This window comes from Neoarthrinium moseri (genome assembly GCF_022829205.1).
Source record: "Neoarthrinium moseri strain CBS 164.80 chromosome Unknown scaffold17_Wmoseri_CBS_16480, whole genome shotgun sequence".
Taxonomy (NCBI): Eukaryota; Fungi; Ascomycota; class Sordariomycetes; order Amphisphaeriales; family Apiosporaceae; genus Neoarthrinium; species Neoarthrinium moseri.
In genome coordinates, this window is record NW_026055131.1 from 221,126 (window position 1) to 236,236 (window position 15,111).

Here is a 15,111-nt window from a genome sequence, read left to right on the forward strand (position 1 = left end):
TCCATATCGTTGCAGCTTGCCATTTGAAAATCTCTGCAAGCTGCCCCTCTTCACGAAACGCAAACGCTATCCATTTATTCCCAATCCCACCGGCTCTGCGCTTTCCTGCTAACGCAATCGTCCTCCAGAAGTCCGATTTCCTACCCCTCCACCAAGATGTCTGAGACCTTCGAGTTCCAGGCTGAGATCTCTCAGCTGCTCTCGCTGATCATCAACACTGTCTACTCGAACAAGGAGATCTTCCTGCGAGAGTTGGTGTCCAACGCCTCCGATGCCCTCGACAAGATCAGATATGAGGCCCTCTCCGACCCGTCCAAGCTCGACTCGGGCAAGGACCTCCGCATCGACATCATCCCCGACAAGGAGAACAAGACCCTGACTATCCGCGATACCGGTATCGGTATGACCAAGGCTGTAAGTTGACTACACCCGGAACCTGAGACCTTGGGGGCCCCGCAGCCCGTCATTTTCACGTTGGCTGACTGTTTTGGTTTAGGACCTCGTCAACAACTTGGGTACCATTGCCCGTTCGGGTACCAAGCAGTTCATGGAGGCTCTGACTGCTGGTGCCGATATCTCCATGATTGGTCAGTTCGGTGTCGGTTTCTACTCTGCCTACCTGGTTGCCGACCAGGTCACCGTCATCTCCAAGCACAACGATGACGAGCAGTACATCTGGCAATCATCTGCCGGTGGTACTTTCACCATCAAGGCCGACACCGAGGGCGAGCAGCTCGGTCGCGGTTCCAAGATGATCCTTCACCTGAAGGACGAGCAGGCCGAGTACCTCAACGAGAGCAAGATCAAGGAGGTCATCAAGAAGCACTCCGAGTTCATCTCGTACCCCATCTACCTCCACGTCACCAAGGAGACCGAGAAGGAGGTCCCCGATGAGGACGCCGTCGAGGAGGTCGAGGAGGAGGGTGACGACAAGAAGCCCAAGATCGAGGAGGTCGATGACGAGGGTGAGGAGAAGGAGAAGAAGCAGAAGACCAAGAAGGTCAAGGAGACCAGCATCGAGGAGGAGGAGCTCAACAAGCAGAAGCCCATCTGGACTCGCAACCCTCAGGACATCACCCAGGAGGAGTACGCCTCCTTCTACAAGTCCCTCTCCAACGACTGGGAGGACCACCTTGCTGTCAAGCACTTCTCCGTCGAGGGTCAGCTCGAGTTCCGCGCCATCCTCTTCGTCCCCAAGCGCGCTCCCTTCGACCTGTTCGAGACCAAGAAGACCAAGAACAACATCAAGCTGTACGTCCGTCGTGTCTTCATCACCGACGATGCTACCGACCTCATCCCCGAGTGGCTCGGCTTCGTCAAGGGTGTCGTCGACTCTGAGGACCTTCCTCTCAACCTGTCCCGTGAGACCCTGCAGCAGAACAAGATCATGAAGGTCATCAAGAAGAACATTGTCAAGAAGGCCCTCGAGCTCTTCAACGAGATCGCCGAGGACAAGGAGCAGTTCGACAAGTTCTACAGCGCCTTCTCCAAGAACCTCAAGCTCGGAATCCACGAGGACTCGCAGAACCGCCACACTCTGGCCAAGCTCCTGCGCTTCAACTCCACCAAGTCGGGCGATGAGCAGACCTCGCTCACCGACTACATTACCCGCATGCCCGAGCACCAGAAGAACGTCTACTACATCACTGGCGAGTCGCTCAAGGCTGTCCAGAAGTCTCCCTTCCTTGATGCCCTCAAGGACAAGAACTTCGAGGTTCTGTTCCTCGTCGACCCCATTGACGAGTACGCCATGACCCAGCTCAAGGAGTTCGAGTCCAAGAAGTTGGTCGACATCACCAAGGACTTCGAGCTCGAGGAGACTGAGGAGGAGAAGGCCGCCCGTGAGGCAGAGGAGAAGGAGTACGAGGAGCTCGCCAAGGCCCTCAAGAACGTCCTTGGTGACAAGGTTGAGAAGGTCGTCGTCAGCCACAAGCTGTCCGGCGCCCCTTGCGCCATCCGTACTGGCCAGTTCGGTTGGTCTGCCAACATGGAGCGTATCATGAAGGCCCAGGCCCTGCGTGACACCTCCATGAGCAGCTACATGAGCTCCAAGAAGACCTTCGAGATCTCGCCCAAGTCTCCCATTATCAAGGAGCTCAAGAAGAAGGTTGCCGCTGACGGTGAGAACGACCGCACCGTCAAGTCCATCACTCAGCTCCTGTTCGAGACCTCGCTCCTTGTCTCTGGCTTCACCATTGACGAGCCCGCTGGCTTCGCCGAGCGCATCCACAAGCTCGTCTCCCTGGGCCTGAACCTGGACGAGGAGGCTGAGGAGGAGGAGGCCACCGAGGCCCCTGCCACCGCTGATGACGCTGCTGCCGCCGCTGGTGACAGCACCATGGAGGAGGTTGACTAAAGGAAGCGTTAGAATCAGGATTCGGGATTTGAAAAGTTCCACGGAGTTGGCTGGTTGGGCTTCCTTTTGTTTTCCCTCGTTGGTTCCATGCATTCATCACATAATGCCTCATACCCTCAGATGATGTACTCTAGTTGACGCGTTCACGATCATACAGGCCGGATGAAAAGATCCGTAGACGAATGAAATGTTTCTAGATCAATTATGCCTTGTTCTTTTGTGCTTATATGAGATGTGAAGAATATACATAGTTCTCGGGACGAAGGATTGCGAAGTGACAACTCCTGCTGCACGACCATTTAGCGAGAACGTGGTCCCCATTCGGAGGAATGAGAAATTCACTAGACTGAAAACTGAGTGACACCGAGACGGCGGTTAACGCGGGTTGAAACTACTATGGTATACATCTGTGTTAGCAAGCTATCCAAGCACCAGATCTGAAGTTACTTTGATCATGGACTTGCTGTCAGGGATGCATGATTGCCGAGTGGACAAGAGCCAGACTCGCCCTACAAATTGTGCACAGCCTGCATGGATAGCGAGCAGTGCCACCCCGCCCACCTTGATTGATTACAGGTGATGTTCGTACATACCCACCGTGAGAATTGGTATAGCACACAGTATAGGGAGCCCACTCTCACTGCTCTCAATACACGTTAGCGGTATTCGATCTGATGTTTTATTTCATATTTCCACGGGAACTAATTAGTGACGTGAAGTCATCCCTGTTGGTACCTGTAAGGCTGAAAACACGCATTGATGGCTGTGAAGCTCTTGGCGCGTTAAGGCGTCACTGTATCGATACACGTTGACATGTATCATAAGGCTGTAGACGCGCAGAGAAGAATCCTCTCACTTTCTACCCCGCCTTTCCGCTCACATCCTGAGTTTATCATCTTGTATACAGTATGGCACGAGATGAAACGACTGCTTCACAAATTGCGCCGGCATGCTCCGGATGAAACAAAGCCAATTCCTTCTTTTCCCGACGGAGTCAAAGTGCTTCATGACTGCGCTGATGCCGCCGTTGACATATGCTTCGTACACGGGCTAACGGGCGATCGGGAAAACACCTGGACCGCGAGAGGCCAATCTGAGCCCTGGCCGAAAACGCTCTTGCCGTCGAGGCTTGCCAATGCCCGTATACTCACATATGGCTACGATGCCTACGTGGTACGCAAAGGCGTGGCGGGCTCGAACCGACTCATCGACCATGCGACGAACCTCCTACACGACCTATCCGCGGAGCGGCGTACGTCCAGTGCAGAGGAGCGTCCTCTGATCTTTATCGCACACAGTATGGGTGGCCTTGTCTGCAAAATGGCCATTCTCCGCTCGCGGAATAATCCTGCAGGCCACCTTCGTGGCATCTTCCAAAGCACCAAAGGCGTTCTCTTCTTGGGCACCCCTCACCAAGGGTCATGGATGTCCCACTGGGCTCAGATACCTGTCAGTGCGCTCGGTCTTGCGAAGTCTACCAATATGACCCTGTTGGGCATCTTGCGGAGCGATAATGAGCTTCTGGAGTCTATCAGAGTCGACTTTTCAAACTTGATACGAGAACTAGAGAAGGAAGGCCGGACCTTCGAGGTTACGTGCTTCTTCGAAGAGCTGCCTCTTCCTGTCGTTGGAAAAGTCGTTTCAAAAGAATCTGCGACATTCCAGGGACATGATCCAATCTCCATTCACGCAAACCACAGCGACATGGTCAAATTTGCTTCTCCGAATGAGACAGGATTTCTGAGGCTGGTTGGAGAGCTTGATAGATGGATAGCTCAAATTGGTACAGTCATACGGCCTTGAATAGTAGAGAATGAAGCTAATTGCCTTGGAGCCCCCCGTTTTCCTGAAGCAGTGCCACAGCTGTCAGAAGCACACTACGGTTGTTTGAGATCTCTAGCCTTTCCAACGATGCACGAGCGCTTCCACAATACCGAGAGAGCAATCGATGGGACATGCCAGTGGGTGCTTCAGCATCATGCACATCGCCAATGGGCCACCTGTGACCGCGCTTTGCTATGGATCAAGGGAAAGCCAGGCTCTGGAAAGTCCACCGCCCTCAAACACATTCTCGAGTATTGCGAAGCTCAAGATAATAGTCTCATTCTCTCTTTCTTCTTCCATGGCCGTGGTCATGAGCTACTCCAAAAAAGCCCTCTCGGCCTCTTCCGCGCACTTGTTCACCAGGTCCTAGATAAGGCCCCTGAGTCATTGCCAGGTCTGCTGAACACTTTCGAACAAAATTGCAAAGCAATGGGCGCACCAGGAGAAAAGTGGCATTGGAATCAGGCCGAGCTGCAACGCTTCTTTGAGGCATCACTTCCTGAGGTGCTGAAGGCCCGCCCCGTTCTCCTGTTTGTCGACGCCTTAGACGAAAGTGGGCAGGAGAATGCTGTCAATCTAGTTGAAACCCTCAAGTCACTGGTCAAAAGTCTCCCCACTACAAAAAGCCAGTTTCAACTTCGAGTTTGCTTCTCTTGTCGACACTGGCCAATTCTTGACGTTGATGGAGCCCACGAAATTTGTCTCGAGGACGAAAATGAGATGGACATATCGACCTACATCATGAGTCGGTTGACTGCACTCCGCCATCCCAAGTCGTCATCGATTTCTGCCTTGATCACTGACCGTGCTTCTGGCATTTTCATGTGGGCGCGACTCGTTGTGGATCGTGTTCTAAGGCTAGAGCTCGAAGGCGCTGGGTTCAAGGATATCGAGGCTGCAATCCACAACCTCCCGCAAGCGCTCGATGACCTGTATAGAGAAATTATTGGGAACATGAAACCAGCGTCTCTAAAATTGATCCAGTGGGTCCTCTTTGCCCAGAGGCCTCTACCGCCAGTCGAGATGCGTTGGGCTGTACTGATCGATCCCGAGTGTCCATACACGACTTTAGAGGCATACCAAAGTGCAGAAGGATACGACAACACAGACACGGAAAGGATGTGTAGGCAAATCACATCGCTTAGTTGTGGCCTCGTTGAGGTTATTGGAGCCACATACAGCCGGAGTCTTGCAGGACCCCTGTCTACAGATTCCGTTGCATCAGGTTCCATATATGCTTTATCAAGTTCTTTGTCATTAAAATACTCGTCATCAGAGGACCGAGAAGTCGTCCAATTCATCCATCAATCCGTGAAGGATTTCATCGTTGAGAAAGGCCTGCGCATTCTGAAGGGCGGTTCGACGGAGGATGAGGCAGCTGCCAAAGCGCATTTGCGGCTGTCGCGCATCTGCATACACTACCTCAGGATGGAAGAAATCACCCAGGCTATCAACTACGAGCATGATGTCTTCCCTTTCTTGCATTACGCTGCGACCTCATGGGTTGCGCACGCGACGCAGTGCGACAGGCATGACCCACAAGAGGATCTCTTGGACTTGTTTTCCTGGCCGTCGAACTCTCTCATGGAAGTATGGATACGAGCGTTCAGAGAACTACACCCCTACCGTTATTATTGGCCGGCAGAAGGGACCCGTCTCATTCATATCATGGGAAGGTATGGAATGTTAATGCCACTAACAGCCGTTCTGACTAGGATGGATCAAAATGTTGGAGATACTAATTTGCTTTCGGGCGCCAACGTCGATACCATAGATGATAATGGCAGAACGGCGTTGTCGTGGGCTGCTAGTAATGGGCAAGAGGGTGTCGTCCATCTGCTCATTGAAAGTGGCGCCGACCTTGAGGTTAAAGACAACGATGGTCAGACGCCGTTATCGTGGGTTGCTAGTAATGGGCAAGAGGGTGTCGTCCATCTGCTCATTGAAAGTGGCGCCGACCTTGAGGTTAAAGACAACGATGGTCAGACGCCGTTGTCGTGGGCTGCTAGTTATGGGCAAGAGGGTGTCGTCCGTCTACTTATTGAAAGTGGCGCCGACCTTGAGGCTAAGGACAACGATGGTCAGACGCCGTTATCGTGGGCTGCTAGTAATGGGCAAGAGGGCGTCGTCCGTCTACTTATTGAAAGTGGCGCCGACCTTGAGGCTAAGGACAACTTCGGTCGGACGCCGTTATCGTGGGCTGCTAGTAATGGGCAAGAGGGTGTCGTCCGTCTACTTATTGAAAGTGGCGCCGACCTTGAGGCTAAGGACAACTTCGGTCGGACGCCGTTGTCGCGGGCTGCTAATTATGGGCAAGAGGGTGTTGTCCATCTACTTATTAAAAGTGGCGCCGACCTTAATACTAAAGACAGCCTCGGTTAGACGCCGTTGTCGCGGGCTGTTAATAATAGGTAAAAGGGTGTCGTCTATCTGCTTATTAAAAGTGGCGCCGACGTTAATACTAAGGATGATGATGGTTTGACTCCGCTACGGCATGGTATTATAACTATAACAAAGAAGAGTACCCATACACTTCTTGAAATTGGCGCCGATACCGATGTATAAGGTTAGGGATGTAGAACAGGACTCAATCTCATAAAGTACCGCCCTTTACCTTCTTTAAGGCTAAGTCCCCTGGCAGGAACCACATCTATACCTACTACTTCTACTTACTTTACATCAATCCATTTAGACATCTTCACTCTTCACATATCCTTTAGTTATACTCTGTTACATTGGTTGTCGAAGCCAACTGGTTCTAGTGTGACCTAACAACGGCTATCAAATTTTGGTTTGATATCATGGTGTTGGTGAACTTCTCATTTCACACTACTGCACCTGTACCATGCAGGCATGTGAGACAAGATTTCTCTCGGGGTATTACTGTCATTATCTTGAATATACACTCACAAAATGCAACAACTTAGGCTCCTATCTTTGAATTAGCACGATGGGATATTGGGCAGTATTGTAGCAATATCTCTCAGTAAGCTTCGCTGCAATCCATAACCATGTTTCTCTATTCTCATCCGACCCTTCGAAGAGATTCTAACCAGTCATGATGCGACAATGCAGAAAGACTGGTGATCGTTGTTGGGTCTACAGAAATGCAGGCGCGCGGCGGAGAATGAAAGCTGGTTTCCCACGGTGGCTACCTTGCCCTGTGCCATCAGCAGTAGTCAAGGTTATACTTGTCCCGCCAAGCATGTTTGAGGCCTAGCTAGGTATAGACAGTCATTAAAGCATGGGTTGTAAGATGGAACGGCCCGAACATCCTGCCCTGTTGTCGTTCTTTGCGATGAGCTAGGTTTCGTGCCTCGAGAGATTTGCCATATCTAATGGCGTGCCCAGAACGACTGCGACTAACAGTGATATGCACCTGTAGTCAAGAACCTGCTTCGATGAAATTAATCAACGCAACGCTGGCATCGTCACGCATGTTTTATTGGATTCTATTGGATGCAACCGATCGAGTACGGTTGCCAGTCAGCATGCAGGCGCTCTCTAGCCAATTACGCGACCAGGAAACAGTCATTTACATGCAAGCCACGTGCGAGAAAGCCTCTATGGCGGGCCGTTCGGACACGATCTTGAAGCTATTTTAAGACCATTTGTCGCGAATGTTGGTGTTTCCCACTAGGCAAGGGTGGCCCTTCAAATGTGAAGCTAATAGGGCGGCTACCGATTCGGGAAGGCCGCCGACAGCGTGCTCGCCTACGGCTGCAACCTTGTGCAACGTCCCAATTACCACATAATGGAACCCGCAGCTCGGCAAGCTGCAATCAATTCTTATCTGCAGTCAGCACATCCTGGACCTCGTGAGGCCGACCGAGTGTCAAGGTGTGCTCGACAATCCTCCCAACTCAGGAATGGCGCATCTGCATCTGCCACTGGTGGCCGGGGGTTAATCCGCGCCTCAGTCCCCAATCTGGCCGGGGTCCCGATACCGTTTGGCGCCATCAGCCCCGGAACGGGCAGGTTGAGGACATGGCCCCACTCGCATACCGACTGGCGGCCCAGGGGTGCGAGGCGGCCGAAGTCTCCGGTGCAGATCGAAGGGGCGGATCGTCAACTCTAATTTCCCTCCTGCGTTGTACTGCAGCAGGAATACGACCAGCTCGCAAAGCTTATCGCAGGTTGGATCCGAGCAGCTGCCGGCCATGGACCTGGGCTCGATGCCGGGGCATACATAAGTTAGATATGAGCTCAGTGCCGATCGCCCGTCGCAATGTCGAGGTCCATCCTTCAAGCTCAAGCCCTTCGCCGTGTCTCACCGCACTGCACCGAGTTCGTTCACTAGATCGTGCCTAAGTCTTTCGTTTTTCCACCACGATGCGGTATTCGTTCACCATCGGCGCGCTCGTCTCGAGCGTCTTTGCGACGCGCCCGTTCTTGAATGAGCCCGATACCGGCCTCCTCGACAAGATCGGGTACAACTTCCCGGTCGGCTCTCTACCAGAGCTTGAAGATATGGTCGGTCTGCCTGACTTTGAATGGGCAGCCAGGAATTACCTGCCCATCGTGAACTACACCTACTACCGCAATGGCGCAGCAGGCGAGTGGTCGTACAGGAACAACCTGGAGGTGTACCAGCGATACCGCTTCAAGCCGCGGATGATGGTTGACATCTCGGGGATCAAGAGCACGCTCCCGTACGTCTCCCCTCATAAATACGTCCTCGGATACCACCAGGATAATCCTGACAATTGGCAGCACTACGATCCTGGGCCATAACTTCTCAGCTCCGTTTTACATCAGCCCGTGCGCGAAGGCCGCGTATGGCCACCCCGATGCTGAGTTAAACCTGGTCAAGGGAGCCAACGCTGGTGGTATTCTTTACATCGTAAGCTCATGTTTCTTTCCATGTTAGACCATGGCACTAATCCGAGCGCAGCCATCCAGATACTCTAGCCTCAAGATGGAAACGATCGCAGAGGCTGCTGCGCCCGATCAAACGCTGTTTGCTCAGCTGAAGCTCAGTAATGATGACGTTGCCAGCAAGAAGCTGTTCACTCGAGCAGAGGCCGCCGGATACAAGGCCATTGTGTGGACCGTAGACGCACCAGGCGGCTCAAGTCGTCAGCGTGCCCAGCGCTTCGATGTTGGTGCTTCGTAAGTCACTCACTACTTGGAGGTCTATGGCTGAGTAGATGTGTTCGTGTGCTTACATGAGATGCTTCCAGAGACGAGTTCACTGTCCAGACCTGGGATAAGCTCCAGCAGTACCGCAACTGGACTTCTCTCCCGATCGGGCTCAAGGGCATTCAATCCGTCGCCGACGCACGATTGGCTGTCGACCACGGTGTTCCGTTTATCATCCTCTCCAACCACGGCGGGCGCAACCTTGACGGATCTCCGTCTCCACTTGAGGTTGCGCTAGAGATCCACGAGACCGACCCCTCCATTTTCCAGGAAATCGAGGTTCTCGCCGATGGTGGAGTGCGGTACGGCACCGATGCACTGAAGCTGCTGGCTCTCGGTGTTAAAGCAGTCGGCATCGGCCGGCCGTTCATGTTCTCCAACGTCTACGGACAGGAGGGTGTGGAGAAGGTTATCGATATCATGAAAACTGAGATTGCCGGCGATGCCGCCAACATCGGGGTTGCGGACCTAAAGAGTATCAACCCCGACTACGTGAAGTGGCAACCCAACTTTTGGTACACCTAGGGTAACATGGCGACGTATCGGGTGTCCCATATCGTCTTCCACTGACATGTATGACCGAGAAATAATTGGTGTAAAGGCAGTAATGATAATGTATTTCTTTGCCAACCAACCAACCTATGCCTCAGCTACCGTGACCATCTGGCATACATGCCGGAATGATCTGCAACTTCCGCACTCCCTACACCGGCCGCCACTGCCACGTGCAAAGACTGCTATCTTCCCAGTGCTCTATCCGCCCTGCAGCTCTTTTTCCACTTTCGACCATTCGGTAGATAATGGAGACTTTGGTGGCCGGGGGGGATCTCGATGCAAGCCTCCAACTTGTAGAGCAGTCTCACACAATCGAAATAAGGCTTGCTGGCGAGATGTGTTCCATCCGAGTCTGGTGCCAATTCGCGACAATTGGAATGATTGATCTAAGATGAAAGAGCCCCAGTCAAGAAGACACCGAGTCCTGCGTAAGACATGGCAAGCATCGAGCGACGGCTTTGAATGAAGCAGAAGCTCTCGCTTTCTGACCAGTACCGAAATCAGGGGGCTGTTTCGGCGTTTGAGTCAAGGGTCTTCAAGAGTGACGCAGAGAGCTTCTCATGACTTGGCTTGGAGCATCGAAACTTCGTCTTGTACGGGAGGCTTGCGAAACATGCTCACGGGTTGCCAAGTCGGTGTGTGTGGGTTGGCTGAGCAGCACCTCGATGCATTCATCTAAGACCACGTCCAAATCTGGAGTTTAGAAGGCAATGCAAGGTCTACGACTTGAAAGATGTTTTCCTTGATCAATAATGCTGAAATGAATTCCGCTAATGCATCAAAGTGGCCGCCCTGGCTATAATACTGAGATGAGAACTGGACGCTTGCGACAAACTGTTATGCCACGGTCAGTCAATGCGAGTATTGGCATAGAGTTTACGGTCAACGTACCAAATCTGAATGAGCGACCAAAAAGGAGCCCATTATTGCGCCTCGAATGTGCCTGAGGGCTGGTCGCGCTCGACATACACAGCGGTCCCAGATACCGAGATCTGCGCAAAGCCCAGGATCTCACTCTCTCCGAACCCCATACCGATGATGGCATTACCGCCCCGTGTGATGCAGTCCATGACCATGCGCTCCGTCGCCTGATCTCGGGCGTTATAGAGCATGTGCGTCAAGCCCTTAGCCTCCTGCGCGTTACCGACCGACTTCAAGAACGACTTGGAGTCCTTCCGGGCACACGTCGCCATGCCGTACACCGTGCCGATCAGCTTCACTGTGCGATAGCCAGGCAAGTATGGTGTCGTGGATGTGGGAACTGAAGGAGTCCTGCAGTGAGGCTCGGTCGTAGGGTCGTCCAATCCGGTCAATGGAGGCAAGGCGCCTGGAGCATAGGCCGACCTCGGGCGGCTGGGTTTGGTGATGGGTGCTGTGGGAACATTGAGCATGGAACGTCGGTTGGAGAGCATTTTGGCAGATCAATTAGTGTAGTAGTAGGGATAATGATATAGTGGAATGAGTCTGAGAGTTGCGAATGTACGTGAGAAACGCGAGACGATGAGTCGAGAGGGCGACATGATGCGACCGACGGGCCATGGCACAGATATATACGGAGCTGTCCATCTCCCTGGAACTTCGCGAGCCGCTTGGATTATGACGTTGCTGAATGCGCCAGAAAGCCTAGATCACGGTTGCAATTGCCCGTCTGCAGTGAGGCCAAGAGTCTTGGTATGTTCTGGTGGTGTTAAAAAGGTCATGTCAGGTCACGGCTCGACTTGCTGGCAGGCTTCTGAAACGGTGTGTGCCACACCACCCAGCGCGCCCGCAATGCTGGGCCGCGAAAACCTGCGCTGTCGCATTGCCAACGGGCGCGGACCAGATGCACATCAAACAAATTCCAGAGATTCAAGAAGGAGTCTCGATGTGATGCTTTATTTGGCAGTGTGCACGAGCCTCACGTTAGGCGGCCTCGATGGCGATGCTCGCCAAAAGTTGTCCTGAGTTGCTTGCGCCCTAAAGCTATAACAAACCTTTCATGCACTCTGTTCAGAGGAATTGGCTGCCTCACTTTTGCACACCCGCAACTTCAAATGCCCTTTTCGAACACACTTGCGTACTTTTGGTATGCCTCAGCCCTGCGAGTGGGCTATGTTGATCAACATGCTTGCCTCGCCATGGTGCTCGGAACCGTTACGTGGTGTTGTGACTTGACATCAGAACTTTACACAAAACTCCACGCTGGCAACCAGTTGAGTGCACTATAAGTATACCAAGTCTATTTCCGCGACGGAGGGAGCGTCGACTACCGAATGATAGATTTCCTGCGCTAAATATACAGCTGAAAAAGCCAGACGCTGCCGTCTTGCTGGGACACCAGAAATGACTGAGATGCAGTCCCCATTTGCCTGGGAAACCACTGTCCATCTAATAAAATACAAATCGAGCTTTGCGATTGTCAGTTGTGCTGCGTATAATAACTCAACCAAGCACCTTGTATGGGTACATACAGAGTAACATCTGGTTTGAGTCCTTGGACCAATGTCTTGCGGTGCTCAGATATTGGTGCAGTCAGGTCCTGAGCTCTCCGCCACCCCTTGCCAGTAGGTATCGGTGGAGATCGCGTTGTTGAAGGTGAAGAATGCTACTGTGACTGGTCTGTTGTCTTGGAAAACATGACAGACGATGCAGCGTGGTGAAACGGAGAGAGATTCAGGCCAAGTGAAGCGCGAGGTGATATCGGTGCGTAGAGGGTGTTGTTGGAGACTTTCGATTTCGCCCGCCGAGCGAGTCTGCGATGCAGCGCCCGAGCGACGTCCGCGAGGGATGACCGTGATTGATCTGGTGCCCCTTCCTCCTATCCTTTTCGCATTCCCATCATCCAGAGTCCCTCTATAGACACAGCTCTTGGAAGCATTTATCTGGATTCCGCCATTGCCCTACAGCACACTCCAGTAACGCGTCCTCCGTGCAGGTATCCGAGTTATCTTGGCGACGTCGGAGTTCCACGGCGCCCATATTGGCGCAGACCTGCGCAAAGCAAGCTGGGCCGTCGAGACCCGTATCCGCCACGCATGTATCGATGGCGTCGACGCTGCAGGCAAAGCTCTCCGTTCCATCAACTTCGATTGGTGCCGCGAAAGCAAGACCGACGCCCAAGGCGAGGACAGCGAAAAACCTCATGGCGTTTACGGGGACTTGCCGGTTCTAGCGGGCGCAAGTATCTCGGAAATGAGTGACGGTAGCGGAGGAAGGCTACTGGCGGGAATATATGGGAAAAAGAGCGTGTAGAGTAGTGATTGACAGGCAGATGCGGAACTGCATGACCCAAAAGTGATCTGCGACATGGCCCAACGATCAGCATTATATATAGAACTTGCGGGAAGCAAATCTGGGTCGAGGAGCTGCAGTCTGTGTGTAACTCCAGCGTGCGCCGGGCATGAGACCGTCGAGGTGGTGGGCTATGGTGCCGTGGCAGCGGGGGCCACGGCGTCTGAAACTCGTCTCATGATGTTCTTGGGGTTGTGGTCCACGGGCCAAGCCAACGCGATGCGGCGAGTCACCTCCAATCACTGCCCGCACCATGAGTTTCGAGTGTTTCGAGAACCAAAATTCGCTCCCAGTGGATGATGTGTCCAGCAAAGCCGGAGGATCATTCGATCAACGGGCGATCGTGTTCGTCGTCGTCATTCTTGCACCACGGCATGTCTAGAAGGGCGGTTCTGACGATACGATGCGGATTCTGCCGGGGTTGAAACGGCGCGATCCTCCGTACGCGGCCCGGCTCCGCATCCCGCCAGCTGCTCTCTGCTAATCCGATCTTGGGCCTTGATTGCCGAAGAAGAAGCGACGAACCCTCCGACATGGGATGGGCAGGGCAGATGCGAGGGCTGCACGTCTGTCTCATCGTGACCCAATAGAGCTTGAACGCGATTGTGCTTCGCCCTTTGGCCAAGGACTTGCTGAGTGAAGAGCGTGCATTCTCTCGACCCAGCCTCCCCCTTAGCACCGTGCAGGGCTGCGGCCTATCCCTGCTGGAGATCCTGACTTCAGCTTATGCGTGACTGAGACCAACAGGATGCACCCAGAGGCACCTTCTTGGCGGCGTACATAAAGCCTGGGGATTTCTTTCGGGTTTCACAATTCCACCCCTTCATTTGTTGGAGACAAGGCTCCCTCCATGACGAGACGGTCTTCCCTTTTCGGCACCGCGCCGCGGTGACATCGCCGCTCGCCATCGCCAATCGCGGTAAACCATATAGACGTTCTCAAGGCCGATTGTCCGGACCTTCGCGAATACTGATTCTGCCCGGGCACCAAAGAATCATACCACGTTCAATACCTGTAAGGCTTTTCAAATCCACAATTTTTATCTACGGGTTTCACCCGAGACAGGTGCATGGCGTGTCATCCAGGTTTCCCTTATCCTATTTCCTTCGGCCTACTAATAAATGCAGAGGATGCCGCGTAAAACGTGACCAACAGTAGTTAAGGTAGATGAGAGTGTTGCTCATGAACGAAATGACTCGCACTGCCGTGCCTTTGGGCCAAGCCATTGCAGCATAAACATTAGACACGCAGAGAAGGTCAAAGTGGGCGCAGCGCATCTCCCGATGTCTCAAGATGCATCATGGCAGTCCCTATACCAAGTGCCGAAATTTCGGCTGGTCAAGAGAATACTCCTCTCCCTAGTGCATATGAGATGGCAGGAGGTTTTGTAGTCATCAGTCAGGGCTTCAATGTTCTGGTACTTTTTGACAGCCATACGATAAAAATTTTACCAAGTGATGGTGCTGATTCACGACGACGCGGCTTTAAATGGCAGTTTCATGTTCCATTGTCCATTCCTACAACATAAACGAACACCGGCACTTATGACTCTGACCATCGCGCTTCGAAATCGCAATCATGCACCAAGCATAGCAACAAAAGGGTGCCACAATTTTGGCTCAGTCTGCAACACTGACAAAGATCTCCTGCATACCATAAAACTTCCATGTAGCTTCAGCATATTTTCAATTTGATTTTGAACTCCTGGATAGTCCTGAAACCTGTCACTCAAGTGGTGTCATAAGTATTCATGGAGGAGGCAATGCTAGCCAGCTCCTAGCTGCTAAGGGCTCGTAGCAGCCAGAATGAACATACTTATAAGCAAGGATCCATAAGGCAGTCCATCGCTCAATGACCAAAGCTCTCCGACTGGTCAACAGCAGTCCGATGGAAACCATTCTTCAGTTATCTACTTACGAGTGGATAGGCTCATATGAGTTGCAAATGTATAAGAGCCTCATAAG

The 15,111-nt window shown here is 52.7% G+C and overlaps 5 protein-coding genes across 5 annotated transcripts; 3 read left to right on the top strand and 2 right to left on the bottom strand.

Annotated features, from left to right (window-relative positions):
* Positions 1-156: 156 nt before the first annotated feature.
* On the top strand, positions 157-2,356 carry JN550_005485 (uncharacterized protein; the record flags this gene model as incomplete). The annotated part of the gene is made up of 2 exons (XM_049317118.1): positions 157-414; positions 497-2,356. 2 exons carry the CDS (start codon positions 157-159, stop codon positions 2,354-2,356), a joined length of 2,118 nt encoding a protein of 705 aa, XP_049172498.1.
* A 918-nt stretch (positions 2,357-3,274) lies between these two features.
* Positions 3,275-6,562, top strand: JN550_005486 (uncharacterized protein; the record flags this gene model as incomplete). Its single annotated transcript, XM_049317119.1, has 2 exons — positions 3,275-4,139; positions 4,191-6,562. The coding sequence occupies 2 exons, from the start codon at positions 3,275-3,277 to the stop codon at positions 6,560-6,562; spliced, it is 3,237 nt and encodes a 1,078-aa protein (XP_049172499.1).
* A 1,950-nt stretch (positions 6,563-8,512) lies between these two features.
* JN550_005487 (uncharacterized protein) lies at positions 8,513-9,847 on the top strand (the record flags this gene model as incomplete). Its single annotated transcript, XM_049317120.1, has 4 exons — positions 8,513-8,832; positions 8,894-9,023; positions 9,075-9,292; positions 9,364-9,847. 4 exons carry the CDS (start codon positions 8,513-8,515, stop codon positions 9,845-9,847), a joined length of 1,152 nt encoding a protein of 383 aa, XP_049172500.1.
* Positions 9,848-10,800: 953 nt separating this feature from the next.
* On the bottom strand, positions 10,801-11,289 carry JN550_005488 (uncharacterized protein; the record flags this gene model as incomplete). The annotated part of the gene is made up of 1 exon (XM_049317121.1): positions 10,801-11,289. The coding sequence occupies one exon, from the start codon at positions 11,287-11,289 to the stop codon at positions 10,801-10,803; it is 489 nt and encodes a 162-aa protein (XP_049172501.1).
* Positions 11,290-12,372: 1,083 nt separating this feature from the next.
* JN550_005489 (uncharacterized protein) lies at positions 12,373-13,000 on the bottom strand (the record flags this gene model as incomplete). Its single annotated transcript, XM_049317122.1, has 2 exons — positions 12,373-12,709; positions 12,768-13,000. 2 exons carry the CDS (start codon positions 12,998-13,000, stop codon positions 12,373-12,375), a joined length of 570 nt encoding a protein of 189 aa, XP_049172502.1.
* Positions 13,001-15,111: the final 2,111 nt, after the last annotated feature.